At 40.2% G+C, this 16,030-nt stretch overlaps 1 protein-coding gene across 16 annotated transcripts in view; it reads left to right on the top strand.

Annotated features, from left to right (window-relative positions):
* Cast (calpastatin) overlaps window positions 1-16,030 on the top strand; it is a 92,810-nt gene that overhangs the window by 57,107 nt on the left and 19,673 nt on the right. For 12 of the 16 annotated variants that reach the window (XM_075976458.1, XM_075976461.1, XM_075976453.1 and 9 more), the window contains 11 exons: window positions 2,097-2,165; window positions 3,524-3,619; window positions 4,918-4,998; window positions 5,576-5,614; window positions 6,286-6,372; window positions 6,503-6,592; window positions 7,514-7,615; window positions 10,640-10,723; window positions 11,878-11,925; window positions 13,277-13,372; window positions 14,484-14,576. In XM_075976458.1, coding sequence (XP_075832573.1) covers window positions 2,097-2,165; window positions 3,524-3,619; window positions 4,918-4,998; window positions 5,576-5,614; window positions 6,286-6,372; window positions 6,503-6,592; window positions 7,514-7,615; window positions 10,640-10,723; window positions 11,878-11,925; window positions 13,277-13,372; window positions 14,484-14,576 — 885 coding nt within the window. The remainder of the gene's footprint in view (window positions 1-2,096; window positions 2,166-3,523; window positions 3,620-4,917; window positions 4,999-5,575; window positions 5,615-6,285; window positions 6,373-6,502; window positions 6,593-7,513; window positions 7,616-10,639; window positions 10,724-11,877; window positions 11,926-13,276; window positions 13,373-14,483; window positions 14,577-16,030) is intronic. The other 4 variants (XM_075976459.1, XM_075976454.1, XM_075976468.1 and 1 more) reach the window with 1 other exon arrangement.

Below are 16,030 nucleotides of genomic sequence, written 5' to 3' on the forward strand. Positions count from 1 at the left end.
GCTCCTAAAGAGAGATATTTTATGAAGAAAGGGTAGATTTCATCTGACATGGGGACCCACCGCACTTTGAGAGAGCAGAGACCTTTGAGGTAGGCATGGAAGGACATTCGGGATTCCAGGTTCACAAAGGATTCAGGGTATTGGCAATTGTCAGATGAGTTTTGGGCACAAGCACATTCCAGTGTCAGAAGGCAGAGTCCAGAGGCGGCAGTAAGACCAGAAAGACAGGTTAAGGCTGCTCAAGAGAATGCTGTGGAGCATGTTAGTAGTGACAGGGGAGTAAAGGTTGCTTGGGGGCTGTTTCAAAGGTGCTGGTGAGTCATTATGTAGTGTGGCTTAGAGCTAGAATAGAAGAAAAAACTGGGAGCTAATCAAAGTTATTGCAGAGGCGAAGTCTTCAAGTTTTAGAGGGAGTTAGCCGACAAGGGCAGAGGTAAAGTAAAATACAGTGTTCTGGGACTTCAGAATCTGGCCTGAGTACACTGATTACACCAAAGTAAGGCAAGACAGATGCCACAACACAAAGCTTTTGGAAGTTCTCACTGTGTGGTCCACACCCAGGGTCAACTGTGAGCACGTGCCTCCTTAGGAGTGGAGTGGAGGCCTTGCAGCGCTGTCCCAGAGCCTTTGGTTACCCTTGAAAGGCCGACAAGCTCATAGACTTCATGTGGAGGAAAGGGTGCCTAGTTCAGGCTACACTGGACTGAAGTATATGACAGGCCTAAGGGAGGTTGTGTAGCAAACTATTGTTTGGTGCACAGAAGAAGGGAGGACAGAGAGAGAGGAGGGAAGGGAGAGAATAAAGAGAGAAAAAGGAAGAGATTGAGCTGACAGAAGGAAGAGGAAGGTGTGTGAATGTCTCTACACAAAGTGGTAACTGACTCCCCAAAGGTGGCTCAGTTCCCAGATCACAGCTTGTACATAACAGGTTTCACCACCAAAGTCATAGCAGTTGCTTGTTTAGTCTTTAGTTGTTTGCAAGTATTTACATTGTGCTTGTCAGGTACCGTCAACACAATCCTCACACTTCCTAGTTAAGTAACGTCACTGTCCTCACACCATCGCTGTGAAACAAAGAGACGGTGCAAGTGACTGCAAAGTTCCAAGCAGCCACGCATGTCACTACTGCTGTACAAATGCAGGCAGTCTGGGATCTGCTTCGCAAATTTGATACTTTCAAATGAGACATGACCCTGTGTGGTCCTAAATGAATGAAGCCTCCTCAATATAATTCCTGCCAAAAGTTTAGTCCCTGGCCCTAGAAGATTTGGGATAGATCATCATCACAAATCAGGAACATACAGAGTGTGTGCCATTGGAAACAAGCAAAAAACCCACGGTGACAAGACAAGGACACAAACCCAGCAGCAGGATCAGAATGTTGCTTTGCTATGGTGGGTTGAGGGATGTGAGCTGACATCTTCAGAAATCATGTCTGAACAGAGGCAGGAAGCTACAGGTAGGAAAGTTACTAGCTGTCTTTGAGAGGAACTATAGTAATTAATGATGAGGAAAATCAAGGAAAGAACAAGGATATACCAAGGCAAGCAACACAGTGGTCTTGATGAGTGGATGTGAAGACCCGGGGAACAGTGGCTACAAGGAGCAATTTCAGAAAGAACTTGGAGGGTTGAAAGGCCTAGGACAAGTATGGTGAATAAAGGCCAGGCACTCCTGATACAGATCATGGCTTTGTTCCTTGCTCTGCAACCCAGGGAAAGTTGCCTCATCTCCTTTATCTTCCTTCTTTTTCCTCTCTCAATCTTTTCCTTCCTATCCCCCTCTGCTTCTTTTCCCTCCCTTTCTTTCTTCTCTTCCATCTCTATCTCTTTCATATACCAAACAATATTTTAATTGCCTTTCTATAAGGAAAGCCTTTTATCACAAATCAGATACATACATGCTCTCTTTCACATCACTAAATAGGCTTCACATTTATAGTTAGTTTTGAAACATGCAAATTGCTCTCCAGAGCAGATCAGGGGACTAGTACATGATCTAAGCTATTACATTTGAATAATTCATCTCAGCTGTGTCATAAAGTTGTTTCATAAAGGTATATGAAAGTTTTTAAAGTCCTTCTAAATTCCCACTAGAAGAAAGAAAAGAAATCATTAACGCCAGCTTCACCAGTGGAGTCCAAAGAAAACAAGCCATCTGACAAGGTATGGACATCACATCAGTTCATCGTCAGACATCTGTCCTCTGCTGCTTGTCTCAGTCTGATGTCTTGTGATTTTAAAGCAAAAATTTAATGACTTTGAGTTTAAAGAAATTATGACCAAGTTGAAAGTGAGGCCTTCACACTGTTTGTACCATTTCATGATAAAAGCCTGTTTGAAACTCTAGTTCCAATACATTGAGATTATTAATAGTTTCTATTTTTTTTTTTGAGACAGGGTTTCTCCGTAGCTTTTGGTTCCTGTCTTGGAACTAGCTCTTGTAGACCAGGCTGGCCTTGAACTCACAGAGATCCGCCAGTTTCTGCCTCCTGCCTCCCGAGTGCTGGGATTAAAGGCGTGTGCCACCACTGCCCGGCTATTTTCTATTTTTAAAGTCTGTTCTTTAGCAACATCATAACTGATTAAGACTTGGCTTTGCCCATCTCTTGGTTGTAAAGTAGGGACATCTTGAGAGTTAAGTATTACCTCTCTAAGTATTCCATATTGGTAAAGAATATAAGGTACTGTCTAACTATTCTGTATTGGTAAAAATATAAGGTACTTCTTTGAAGTCTATCCCCTTTCCAAGAAATACCAACAGTAACTTAAAAAGGAAAAATAGTCCAAAGTTAGTAGACCCTAATTTCTATTACTTATGTCAAGTACTATAAAACCATCCTAAAACCATCGTAGGGATGTGGTCATCTTCAGTGACACTTTTAGTCTGTAGTGAGGGTCTTTCCATTTAAGGTGCCTGTCCATACTGAGTTATCCATAACTGCAAAGCAAGGTGGTAGATTCCTCTCATTAATATGCTGAGTTCATGTTTCAAACTAAACTGACAGTTCATATATATTTTACCATTGATCTCAAATGATTTCTCTTCAAAGCTATCTTTGGGCAAGCAAGTGAGCAACAACAATGCTCATAAAGAAATGGATAAACACAGGAGAATTCATTTTTAAAAATAGCTTCTATTTGGAAGACATGCTGTCTACGGATTATGTACTATGAAACTGGGGGTGGGGCAATGAAAAGCAACAAGTACCAAGTGGCTAATTCTTGCATTTGTTTTTCTTTTTCAATTTTAACTGTCAGTATCTTGACTTCATAGACATTGTGAACTAATAAATTTGTTGCTGAAATTAATGACTTGGTACATTTTGAAATGGTGATTCTTACCTCAATGTAGCCTTTTATCTTTCCAACTCAGAATCTGGACTCTGTATCTTTATAATAAAAATGGGCTGAATTTTAAGTACTTTTGGAAAAGTTACAGTACTTGATAAATTTTTGTAGTTAAAAATCAAGGGCAATATATCTACCAAATAACATTTACATTCTTTCTATTTCATTTCCAGTCAGACATGGATGCTTTAGATGACCTGATAGACACTTTAGGGGAACCTGAAGAAACTAGCAAAGATGATTCATGGTACACTGGACCAGAAGTTTTGGTATGTAATTGGAAGCCAGTAAGAATTCATCTTCAATGGATAGGCAAGCACATGAAGCTGTGACTGTTAAGCATAGGAGGACATATCATATTCTGTTGAATATGTAGAAGCAGGATGGTATCAACATTGATAATAGAAACCAAAAGTTAGTGGTCAGCGTGGAAACAGTCTGCCTTGTGACAGCTACACAATTTCATTGGTTCAGAAAATATCTGATGGTGCTAGAACTCTCACTGACTAGGTCAGAAAGTCTTCTTTTCTGTCCTTTAGATTTGATGTAGTGGACTTGAATTTATTTTGAGTTTTATATCCTTATAATCTGAGTTAATCTATTCTTACTTTTCAAAAAGTAATATAATTTTATTTCCTGATATTAAAAATGTTGTTAATTAGATGAAAATATTTTCAATAGATACCATTAAATCTTTGTTTCTACAATTTATAATAAATAGAAAACCAGAGAAAAAGACAACTCAGTAGAAAATTGAGAAGTTGTTTGGACAATGAGCAAATAACATTCACCAGGGAATTAGGAAAATGACTTAAAGCATGGTGTGGTGCCATTTGTATGACCAGACTTCCAAAAGTTTGAAAGTCAGACAACTCAACTAAGGCACTAGATACTAAAAATAAGTGTCCCTTTCAGTCATAGGTCCCTTCCAGGGAGAGCCTAGGAGCTTTGCCAGTGTTTTCTGCAAGAAGCTTATCTGGCAGAACATTTGGAAACAATATAGTTAACAGAATATAGGAAGCTACTCAGTGCTTCCTAAAGGGAAAGTGGCTTCCTTATGCATCAACATGGATATAATACAAAGTCATAATTTTGAATAAACCAGACCAACAAAATTATATTATTTATATAGCATTAGAAAACATTCAAAGTTATGGTATATAATATTTATGAATAATCCCATATGCAGAACAATATTTTTAAAATATGATCCACTTAAATGTCTAAAAATTGATAAAATTACATTTATCATGGTATAAGAAATAAATCATAGATGAGATGAAAATATTTAAAAAAGTAACAAAGTTTTACTTCTAGAGTTTATGAAGGATAAAAAACACAGAGAAAATGGTGGAAATGATGGACTTAAAGTGCTATCTATAAGACTAATTAAATAATTGTTAGCATACCGTAAGAACTTTTGAGGCATGTTCAGTTTTAGCTTCTTAATGATTTATTTTCATCTCAATAGTTACAAAAAAATTAGTACTGGAGTATCCTTTCATTTTATATATCATTGTCAGCATATTAATGGCATAATAAATCTTCATGTGTGATTTAATTCTAGGATCCAATGGATTCTACCTACCTGGAGCCACTGGGTATAAGAGAAGAAACTATTCCTCCAGAGTACAGGGAACTTCTGGCTGTAAGTTTTCTTCTACTTTTATTTCTTTCTTGGAAGATAATTTCCTATTAATATCAAAGTTTAGAAAGTTGAATGGGGCATATACAGTGGTTAATAAAAAGTGTGCTAACCTTTTAGAACATCCCTGACAATGTATTACAAACTGGATAGCTTAAGCAAGAAAAATGTGTCATCTGCTGTTTCCAGAGTCTGGAAGTCACAGTTAGGATCTTGGATAGCTGGCTTCTTCCAAGGACTCTTGAGAGGCAGCTTCTTCCAGGCCTGTTTGCTAGGCTTGTTGATGGCTATCTTCTCCCCAGTCCTTTCACATTGCCTTCCCTCTGGTTGCTCTGGGCCTCAGTTTGCTCTCTTCATAAGGACATTAGTTTCACTTGATAAGGATCCCCACTAATGTCCTAGCTTTACCGAATTTCTTATTTAGAGATCCTATGTCCCATAAGATACCATTCTGAGGTTCTTTGGAACTTCAGCGTATCTATGGGAAATTACACAGTATAGTTCATAATAGACTGAGAATACATTTTGTCAATCAGAAGAATTAATTTTGACTTCTCACTTTCTTTCATTTTTGTTTCAGAAAAAAGAAGGAATCACAGGACCTCCTTCAGACTCCCCTGTGAGTTTGTGTTCATGTATTCTCAGATCTGTATCAATGCGGTGTATCTTCCTTTGGGGGTATAGAACTACCAGTCCCAAACTGGGTTTGGTGATGCCGTTCTGTAATCCCAGTTACTCAGGAGGCTGAGTTCATGGACAGCCTGGGTAAATTATACTCTGTCACAAAATCAAAAGTAAAATGTTATCTGGGGATATAGCTCAGTGGCAGAGTACTTGTTTAGTGTGCCCAAAACTCTGGGTTCAATCTCCAGGATCAGACAAACACAATAAAAAAGCTGGAACAATTCTGTATCTGAAGATGATTACCACACCAATCTCTTAATCAGATAATGTTTCTTTTCTATTTCTAGAAAAAAAGGTGGGCATGGGGCTGTTTCACTGTTCCTTGGCCATGTATATGTATGGAGGTGGAATGATGAGGTCAAGAAGATAAAAGGATATAGTAAATACTGATAATTATTAGTATGACGAGAACATATAACCACATGTAACTCGGTTAGAAGGAGGGAAAAGGAGAAGCCACCCACTCCCTTCCAAACATGGCTTCCTTCTGAGTAATTTCGTTAATGTTTCTCACTTGGTATCTAAGGAATGCAAAAAAATGTTTCTTCGCAAGACTCCTAATCTCTAGTTTGGCAATTAGGAGTTATTCTGTGCTCTTTTCTCTAGAAACCCATGGGACCTGATGATGCTATAGATGCCTTGTCTTCTGACTTCACCTGTAGTTCTCCGACTGAAAAGCAAGCTAAGGAAGAGGTATTGTTTTTAGCTCTGTTAAGGAAGCCTCTGCTAGAAAGTGTCTTGGATGTAAAAATAATATTTTAGTTCTGTTTATAACAATTGAACTTCCATCACCTGTAAATATCTATTGTATTTTCTTTTTCAGAAATCTACAGATGAGGTTTCTAAAGCTCAGTCTGCTGGAGTGACCAGAAGTGCTGTTCTTCCCCAGGAGAAGAAAAGGAAGGTGGAAGAGGTATGCTCTTCCTTAAATAGCCGGAGCCCAGATGACAACAGTTATTTGCCTGATTTTGTTCAATTATGAATAATTTTAGAGCATAACCTTTCCTATTGTCATACAAGACCATCTCATGTTGTAACACAGAGACAGACACAACTCTTGAAACATGGAATCTTAGACTTGAGTTTCTCAAGGGAGCTTTGTGGGTCATTTTAGGGATGTCAGCAAAGCTGTTTCTGCTGCCTCAGCAACAAGCTGTAACCTAACTCTGTCTTCAGGGTTGATCCTTCAGCTCCAGGCTGGATGGGGGCACGTGTGCCCTGTGTGAGGGGTGCTGATAATGCTAAGGGCCATTTCTATCAGGGCTGCCTCTGCTCTGGCCCTGCTGGAGGGAATAGTTTATTTTTATCTCAATGGCTGGGAGAGCTGTGGGGAGCACCACGCCCTGGCAGTGGGAGTTCTCAGAGCCCTGACATTGTCTTCAGAGGCCACTTCAGCTCTCTCGGTTACTTGAACTCAGCTGTTTTGCTGAAGGGCCGAGCTTTCAGAAACACATTTTTAAAAAAAGAAAGACAAACAGGATTGTGCAAGTCTACTTGCTTGCAGCTTTTATTTTGATAAGGGTCTTTTGTAATATCATTTTTATTATAATCATATATCTTACTTGCAAAATAAGTCTTGAGTGTACCCTCTAGCTGTGCTATAGGAACAGGTCTGGTGTCTTAGGCCAAGCTTTCATTCATCGGTAAGTCCTTTTTCTTCCTCTTGTAATTTTCAAATAATGCTTCCTATCTAGTAATTTCTCAATCTACAATTCACCTTCTGTATTTAAAATGTATATTTAACAAATAAATGATTATATGGATTCTCTAAACTCTAAAACACTGAAGAATTATCTGTTTTGTTTTTATGCACTGACTTTTTCCCTTTTAACAGGGTGTCATGAGTGATGAAGCCCTGCAGGCCCTGTCAGAGTCACTGGGCACCCGGCAGCCAGACCCTGAGTGCCACATTAGCCAAGACGACCAAGTCAAAGAGGTACTGACCTGTAATTCATATATGAAGCTGAACACTGGCACAGGATGAGAATTCTTTTACATTGTTAGAATTGAAAATGAGCAACTCTTCATTATCTCACTTTTAGAATCTGGTAAATGTAGGTATTTGTTTCTGGACAGTGAGAAACCACGGCAGATGTTTAAGTGTTTATGTAAAACATCTACTGTGTTAATGCTTGAAAAGTGAGCATGTGGCTCAGTGGTCAGGTACTGACTTGGCCTGTGCAAGGACCTGCGTTGGAATCCAGCACTTCAAGAATACAAAACCTTTTCGTTCAGTATGTTGGCATACATCCATGATCCCAGAACTTAGGAGGCCGAGGCAGGAGGATTATGAACATGTGAGATCCTGTCAGGAAAGAAGGAGGAATGGGGTGCAGGGAGAAAAAGAAAGAAACACTAATCTGCTTTCTCACAGCTAAGGAAGCAACAAGATAACAGTAGTGCTGAGGTGAGAATCTGTGAAATTTGTTTTTGCTAGGTATTGTGAGTTTGTGTTTTCAGAAGAGCTTGTGGAAGGAGGTGATCACGGAAGAGTGTGATGAACCTTCTTCTGTATAACTGTGGGGAAGAAGGTTGACAAATCGTCTCAGGTTAAAACAAACTGAGCAACAATCACAACTGCTTGTTTACTGGAGCTCACAAACACTTGAGGCACATTTGTCTCATAGCCTCCCAGCCCTTAGCAAACCCATCCAAGCCTGTAGCAGGTAGAAGTAATGATTAAGTTGTGATTCAGGAAAAGGACAGAAGTAAACCTCCTGTATCTCACAAAGCAGGAATCCTGGAGCGAGACAACCAAAGGCTTTAGGAGCACTACCCTATCAGTTCAGGGAAAGGAAGTTGGCAAGTAGCAGTGTCACAATGCCCCTGACTCTTCTGTCACTTCCTGTTCTGAGTTGTCAGGGAAGGACAGTCTCCCTGACTCCCAGGAACTCTGCCTGAGTCTGAATTGGCCCAGATCTATTATGGGCCAGTTTCTGTCTTCTACTTTTTGGGAGGGCTCCCCTGCTGCAGTGTGGCATGAGAAGCTTCATGATGCTGAACACAAGGGAGACGGAGAAACAATCCCTGCCCTTCAGGACCATGTGATGTGCTCAGAAGAAAGGGAACATGGGTCCAGATACCGTGAGGTGCACATTACTCAGAGCCTGCTGTCTCTAAGGATGGTGGTCTCGGTGGAGCCTGGGTGTGACCAGGAGGTTCTATGCCATGAATCTATCACCTGGGGGCTATGGATTTCACTTTTGTCAAGGCTTTATATAAATAATTAGAATAATTTAATAAGACTACACACAGACAGACAGACACACATACACACACACACACACACACATATATATATGTGTATATATATACACATATATATATATATATATGGAGCGAAAATGTGTAAACCTAATAGGAGAACAGGATAGTCTAACTAACCCAGTCACTAACCCAGATGAATAATTGGAAAACAGTGACGTAAAAGGAACTCATGCAGCACCATGGGCAATGTCGTTGCTCTCCAGATTATGTATAGGAGTGTGTTCACTGTCTTAGAAGCTAGTGAGTACCAAAACACTAATAAAATAACTTTCCACTTATGTCAGGTGAGCTTTCTCCTAGTCCTCAACGACAGCTATTTCATAAGAAGCTCTTCCAGTCCTCTAAATGCTTGAGCTAATTCGTGGAGTCAGGGGGTGATCATTCATAATGAATAGCCTTGTGTTTTGATAAGCCTCGCACCAGTCCTTGCTTCTCATCGGAGTCCAGGGGATCCTAGCACCTCCCACGTTAGGCAGCACCTATACAAACAATGGAAGTCTCCAGAGAACAGACCCAATCCCACTTATAACACATAAACTTTGTTTTGCCTACAGTGATACCTTTTAAGCCACCTGATTTTTAGGTATGTGTACTTGGTCCAGCATGTTTGCAGTATGGTAGACTTCCTTTTGTTCTAACTTCTGTTCCTTTGGTGTCTTGTATGGTGTAGCCATTTTAAAAACATAAGGAGCAAAAAAGAGGAGAAAAGCGAGATCTATCTGTATGTATATCTGCTCATAGCCTGGAAGTATAGAGACAATCTTCCTGTTTGGATGACCCTTGCTATTCATGGAGTCTCCTTTGGGACTAGACACAGCACACCTCCCTGACAATAACAGAGTAAAATCTGAAGTTCGAAAATAAGCAAAAAACTTTCCATTCTAAACAACATACAATTCTAATCCCAGAACAAAAAAGTGCCTGGCTGATTAAAATTGCTTGAAAATTTTTAAGACTTAATCAAAAAATTAGCCAGTCCAGGGTTGAGGTGAAGATGGGAGCAGTGGGTTGGCTCAGAATTTGCTGAAGTTATTGTGCTGGCTACTTTAGGATCTGAGTTATAAACCCTTGTCTTGAAATAGATAGAAATCCTTATACATGGGATGTTACAGGACTCACCTGAAGATTCCATTACAGACGCTATACAGGAGAAATAGTAATTTCTGATGTGTTTGCTCCTGGTTCACTGATCTTGTGAAGTAAGTCCTGTTGAAAGGAGTCCTTTATAAATCAGTAAAGCCAGTTCTCCATGAAGAAGCCACATTTATGACTGTCTGCTTCCCTCAGTGCTGAACTGGATGAGAGAACTGGATATGTACTTATCTCTCTCCTTAGCTAACTGCCCTGTTTGGGCATAGATGGAGCTATTAAAATAATTGCAGCTAACTTCTGCCCTGTGCTTACTGTCCTCCAAGAAACGTTTATTTACTTTGGTGACCCTTCAAAGTTAATGAGCTAAGGAAGGTGCCATCTCAAGGGTGCCATGATTTCCTAAATCTTGAACCAAGCAGGGAGTCTATCCTAATACCTTCTCACAACTGCTCTCCACAGACTTGCACTTTGTGGTTTAGGGAGCATTCCAAATACTTTAGCCCAATTCTGAGTTATTCTGTAGCACACGAAGTAGGTGACATCAGTTTCTATTAATTATATCATCTAACTGCTGCTTTTTTCTTCTCTTCATTTTCATCAGGCAAAAACAAAAGAAGAAAGGAAAGAGAAATGTGGTGAGGATGAGGACACAGTCCCCTCTGAGTACCGGTTAAAGCCAGCTGTGGTAAGCCTTCCACAGAACAGGACTTCACGGTCCCCTCTGAGTACAGGTTAAAGCCAGCTGTGGTAAGCTTTCCTCACGGTCCCCTCTGAGTACAGGTTAAAGCCAGCTGTGGTAAGCCTTCCACAGAACAGGACTTCACAGTCCCCTCTGAGTACCGGTTAAAGCCAGCTGTGGTAAGCTTTCCGCAGAACAGGACTTCTAAAGCAGTCATTAAAGGTCTAACCTATTTCACTGTTTGGAAGGAGGAGAAAACATTTTCTAAATTGTGAAATTTCGTGTTCAAGACCTAAACAGTGTTTAAAATACAAAAATGATTTTTATCCCCATCCTGTTTTGGAGAATTGAGGCAGGCTTTCGAAGGAGCCTTGACTAGCCCCGAACTCCCTCAGTAGGTAGTGGAGACTGCTTTCAGTTCCTGATCCCCTCTAGCTCACTAGGTAGGTAGTGGAGGCTGTCCTTGAGCTCCTGATTTCCCCCGAACTCACTTGGTAGATAGTGGAGACTGTCCTTGAGCTCCTGATCCCCCCGAACTCACTTGGTAGGTAGTGGAGGCTGTCCTGAGTTCCTGATCCCCCCCCCCCCCCGAACTTACTTGGTAGTGGAGACTGTCCTTGAGCTCCTGGTCCCCTCTAGCTTCCAACTGCTGGGATCACAATCTTGATCCTACATACCTAGCTCCAAGGGGTAGCCAGATGACTTAGTGGGTAGACATGCTTGTCACAAAGATTGACTACTTAAGTTTGAGCCCTGGGACCCATGGGATATGAAACGAACTAACCCTGCTCTCCCAATACACACAGTAAATACTCAAAACCAACCCATTGATACATTGTACTATTCTTGTAAAAGTATTTTTTGTTTCTTTGTTTTTAATTTTGTTTTTTTTTACCTTTTTGCCTTAGCAAACAATAAATCTTTCAGTAACTTGTAATAAAAAACAAATGATAGCATCCTTAGAAGTGTTTGGGCTTTTGAACCGATTCCTGTGTTGGTACTTACAGAAATTAAATCTAAAACTAATTCACTCACGTATAATAATAAAAAAAAATAAGCTTACATCTTATATCCTGGGTTTGCCTCAAACTAACATAACAGGGGACATGAAAGCAAGTTTTTCTATTTTATCTCCAATAAATTTCTAATTTTATTTTCAGGATAAAGATGGAAAACCACTATTGCCAGAGCCTGAAGAAAAGTCTAAGGTTGGAAAATAAGATTTCCCTATCACTTACAGATAACAGAAATCTATAGTGTAAATTAGGATCTTTTTAAAAGATCACATATCACACACAACCTAGTACTGAGGCAAATTCTGGTGGTAACTCAAGGCTGAGGCCTCTGCTCTTTTACATATATTTTAATGATGGTTTCTCATTAAGCAGCATTACCAATCATTAAGAGTTAATATATCATTTTAGCATTTAATTTAGAATTGTATTTAGTAACTGTGTGAAATACTCTAACAGTTTTATATTGCCTTAAATATACATAGTTTCCAGTCATGATGACACCAATCAGCATTTTTAATCACCTGCTATACGCTTAACACTGCTCCAAGTGCTTTTCTTTTTTCTCCATTTTCTTTTCTTCTCCATTTCATTTTTAATGAGCCATCGGGTAGAGTTAACATTGTTTGCATGAGCCCATTAGAGCATGGGTAGTCTCTCAGTAGATATGCCACTAGAGAAAAATAGCCTCCTGTGTTCTGATGCCTGGTAGACCAGGTGTTAACTACCAGTAGCTCCTTAAAGAGTTCAGTGGCTTCCTGACCTGCTCTTCCATCTGGGATGGAATGCTGGTGAGCTCAGTCTTGTGCAGGTAACTGAACTTCAGCCGCTGTGAGCTCATGAGTGTAGCAACCATGTTTTTTGTAGAAAAGCACACTCCTCCACTTCCTCTCTTTCTGCTCTGTCTTCCTTTTCACTCTAGGGTATTTTCACAGAATCCCTGCATTGACTGGCTTTGCTGGAAGAAATAGAGCTCTTAAGCTTTCCTGACAGAAGCCGTTTTCCATCCTCTCCAACTTTTCCTCCCTTCCCTTTCCTAGGTTATAGGAAATGAGTACATGAATGGTGTTTACTCTGCTTTATTCTGAAAGGAAGTCGTTAAGGACTAGGAAATTATGAATAGTCACCTTTAAAACTGCAATTCTTATTTAAAACAGGATATCTTATTTGAATAAGGTCTACAGCAAGTCCTTTTGTTACTTTGAAAAGTTAATTACTCTACCTTTTTAATAATTAAAACTTTATTGAAAAGTACTTGTAAATATAAAATCATCCCAAAGTCTGCCCCTCTCCATGGACTTGTGTGTGGTTCCTGGAGCCGACCTGTCAGGTGGGTAGGAAACCTTTGTGCTTTCACAGTGGCGAGTATTCTGTTCTTGTGTACCTTGCTTTTCTTACATCTATAAATGAAGAATACACTTTATCAAGCTAACTTTTGTTTTTAGATAATGCAGTGCAGATAAACTATATCAACCAAGGGGGGAAAATACTGTGCTATGCTTTTACAGAGCACAGCGTCTTCCTAACACAGCTTTTCTTGTTATAGCAGCTGAGTGAAGCAGAGCTGATAGGGCAGCTTTCAGAAGATTTCGGCCGATCCACATATCAGGACAAACCATCTGTACCAGCTGAGAAAACAGAAGTATGCTTCTTATAATGTCTTAGGGGGTTTAATGTCCATTCTTACTCTGAAAATGTGTGAAGCCAAAGTTCTTATTACATAGAGGAGCTGATTTTAAAAGCCCATGGGCCACGTTTTGTACATGATGCTTACATCTTGCTTCTTTCTTGATGTATTTTCTGTTGCCCTCCTCACCCTAGTATTCCTAAAGTTTAAACCCTGCAGTCATTCCTTCAGGGAAATGCTTCTATCTGAGCTTTCCTTTTCATTGTTTCTAGTGAGCTGGTTTAAATAAAATTGCCACACCTCTCAGTTCTTCCCACCAAAGTCACCCTTCCTGAAGGATGTTTCTAGTTACATCATTCCTCTGCTCCAAACCTGAACTTCGCACTTCCTATGAACTGATTCTGTTCATGCCCCTAGTATATGCTTGCCACCATGGTTTCCCTTCCACCGTGCTTACTGCATCAGTTTTACTCAATGGGAAGGCTCTGCAAAAATAACCTTTTGTTATTGGTGCTTTCCTTCCCTTAATCACTACACCCCTTACTAAAAGGAATTCTCACGGCAGTTCTTATACTGGCGCTTCTCCACCCTAACATCTATCAATGTACAGTCTTAAGGATGATGAGAGTACACTTTGGCATGGCTCTTTCTCCCGGGTGCTTTGCTAAAGTGTCTGGATTAAAAGCATTTGAAAATTACTGGGACCTTGCCTCAAGAATTCCTCGTTGCATTGTGGTGAGAGTCTAAGAATATATATTCCTCAAAAGATCTCCAGTACCGCTGAGGCTACAGGTCCAGGGACCACTCTGAAACTCCTATTCAGTATCATTCCTTACATTCATGCACAGATTTGTAACTGCTGTATGCTCTCGGATCAGTCCTTGAGATGTTGTGTGTATTTTCAATGTTCTCCTTTCACACATGTGAAACTGAGTCTGCCAGTTGCTATTACAGTAACTGAAGAGGTTTTTTTTTAAACATGTCTTGGCATGCATATTGCTAAATAAGCATTCAAAAGAATCATGTTTACAACTTACATCTTGTAGTATGTAATTGAGCCACCATTATTCAGTTTTATTAGTCAGGTAGTTGTAAAGTTATTCAGAGTGCTTGCTTCTTTTCCCAGAAATCGAAGGACACATCCCCTACTGTGTCTGAGACTGTGCCTCAGGCCTCCTTGTGCAGTATTCAGGCGGCACCACCCAAAACAGCCTCAACGGTGAGTGATGCCCTTAGCATCGAAAGGGTCTCCCCACTCTCTACTGTGTGTCGCCCTAATATTATGCCAAGAAAATGAAGTGAGAGCTCATGCAGAATTGTTATTTATTGTTCCTTGGGCTTCAGGGCTCTGCCAGAAACCTCATCTGTACTTAACTTTAATTCAGGTGCTGCCTGCGGCTTTGCTTTGCTTTTCTGAACCTCCGATAGTCTACAGTCCTCCAATAATCTGTGCATTCTGAAGTTTGACAGAAAGGCTGGTGCCATATTTCTTCCTGGCTTTGCATTCAAATCATGACCAGGATCCTGCCCCGCTCCCTTCCCCTTTGGAGGAAAGATGGCAGCATCCCTCTGCCTGGCCTTTATTGTTTCTTGTCTTCTAATTTTTGAATGAAGTGTGATATTTGACTAAGTCCATGTTTAATTTTGATCACTAAGGGTTTCATTTCTATTCTCTGACGCCTCAGAGATCACTGCTTCACTCTTACAAAATCTGAATCCTGAATGAGTAGCCTTCCTCTTACAGGACACATGTACTCCAGATCTTGCATAGTATCTTCTTGTTATTGTCTGTAGGAGTAAAGATTCATGCTTCCCAGGGATTCCTTAACTGACGTGCATTTCCTGCTAGTCTCCTCATTTGATGTTGATAAGGATACTGTAAAGTCTTTCCTGATCACTGTCATGTATAGGTGAGGACTGCCAGGCTTTATGTTGACCTTGAGCAGCTTTCCTGTTATCCTGGTCCTTAACTGGGATGAGAATGAGAAATACGGTCCTCCTCTTGGATATCCTCCAGGCTTGTATAGATATGAGCCAGACCTCAAGTTATGACACAGTCTGGACTTTTCCGTATGGAGAACTTCAGATGGAGCATAGATGAAGGAATCTTCTTTTCTAGGAATTTACAAAGGCAGAGTCACACTGAGAATAAGAATAACATATCCCATGGAAACCAGTGCGGCAAAAATTAAAGTTTTTGGTGTGCTTGGGATATGTTCATTTAGATGGTTTAGAGAACTGTACAATAATAATACTAAAAAAAAAACCGTTAATGAATGGTGCCTATTCAGGTTAAGTGTGGTGTATTGTTTTCTATTTGTGAAAACAGGAGACATTCAAATAATTTTTAATAATCACTAAGGAACATTTATGATGCATCGTTTGGAAAGCCAAAACCTGTTCTCTCACTTGGTCCATACCTGATTTCTTCATTTCCCTTTACATGCCTCATCTGTGCTTCCTGTTTATTTGTTGGAATGTTGGCATAGCCAAATCTGGCTGATAGCATCATGGAGTTAGCACATTTCATTCTGAATATCAAGAATCAAGTAGGTCATTGTCATTCTGCACTGAGGACAGTCAGTCACAAACAGGAAGATCCTGAGTCAACTGTTAGTCATGTGATTAGTGAAAGTGCTGGGGAACAAACATGTGCCTCCTCCCCAGGGCCTG

The sequence above is a fragment of the Microtus pennsylvanicus genome, chromosome 6 (assembly GCF_037038515.1).
Source record: "Microtus pennsylvanicus isolate mMicPen1 chromosome 6, mMicPen1.hap1, whole genome shotgun sequence".
Taxonomy (NCBI): Eukaryota; Metazoa; Chordata; class Mammalia; order Rodentia; family Cricetidae; genus Microtus; species Microtus pennsylvanicus.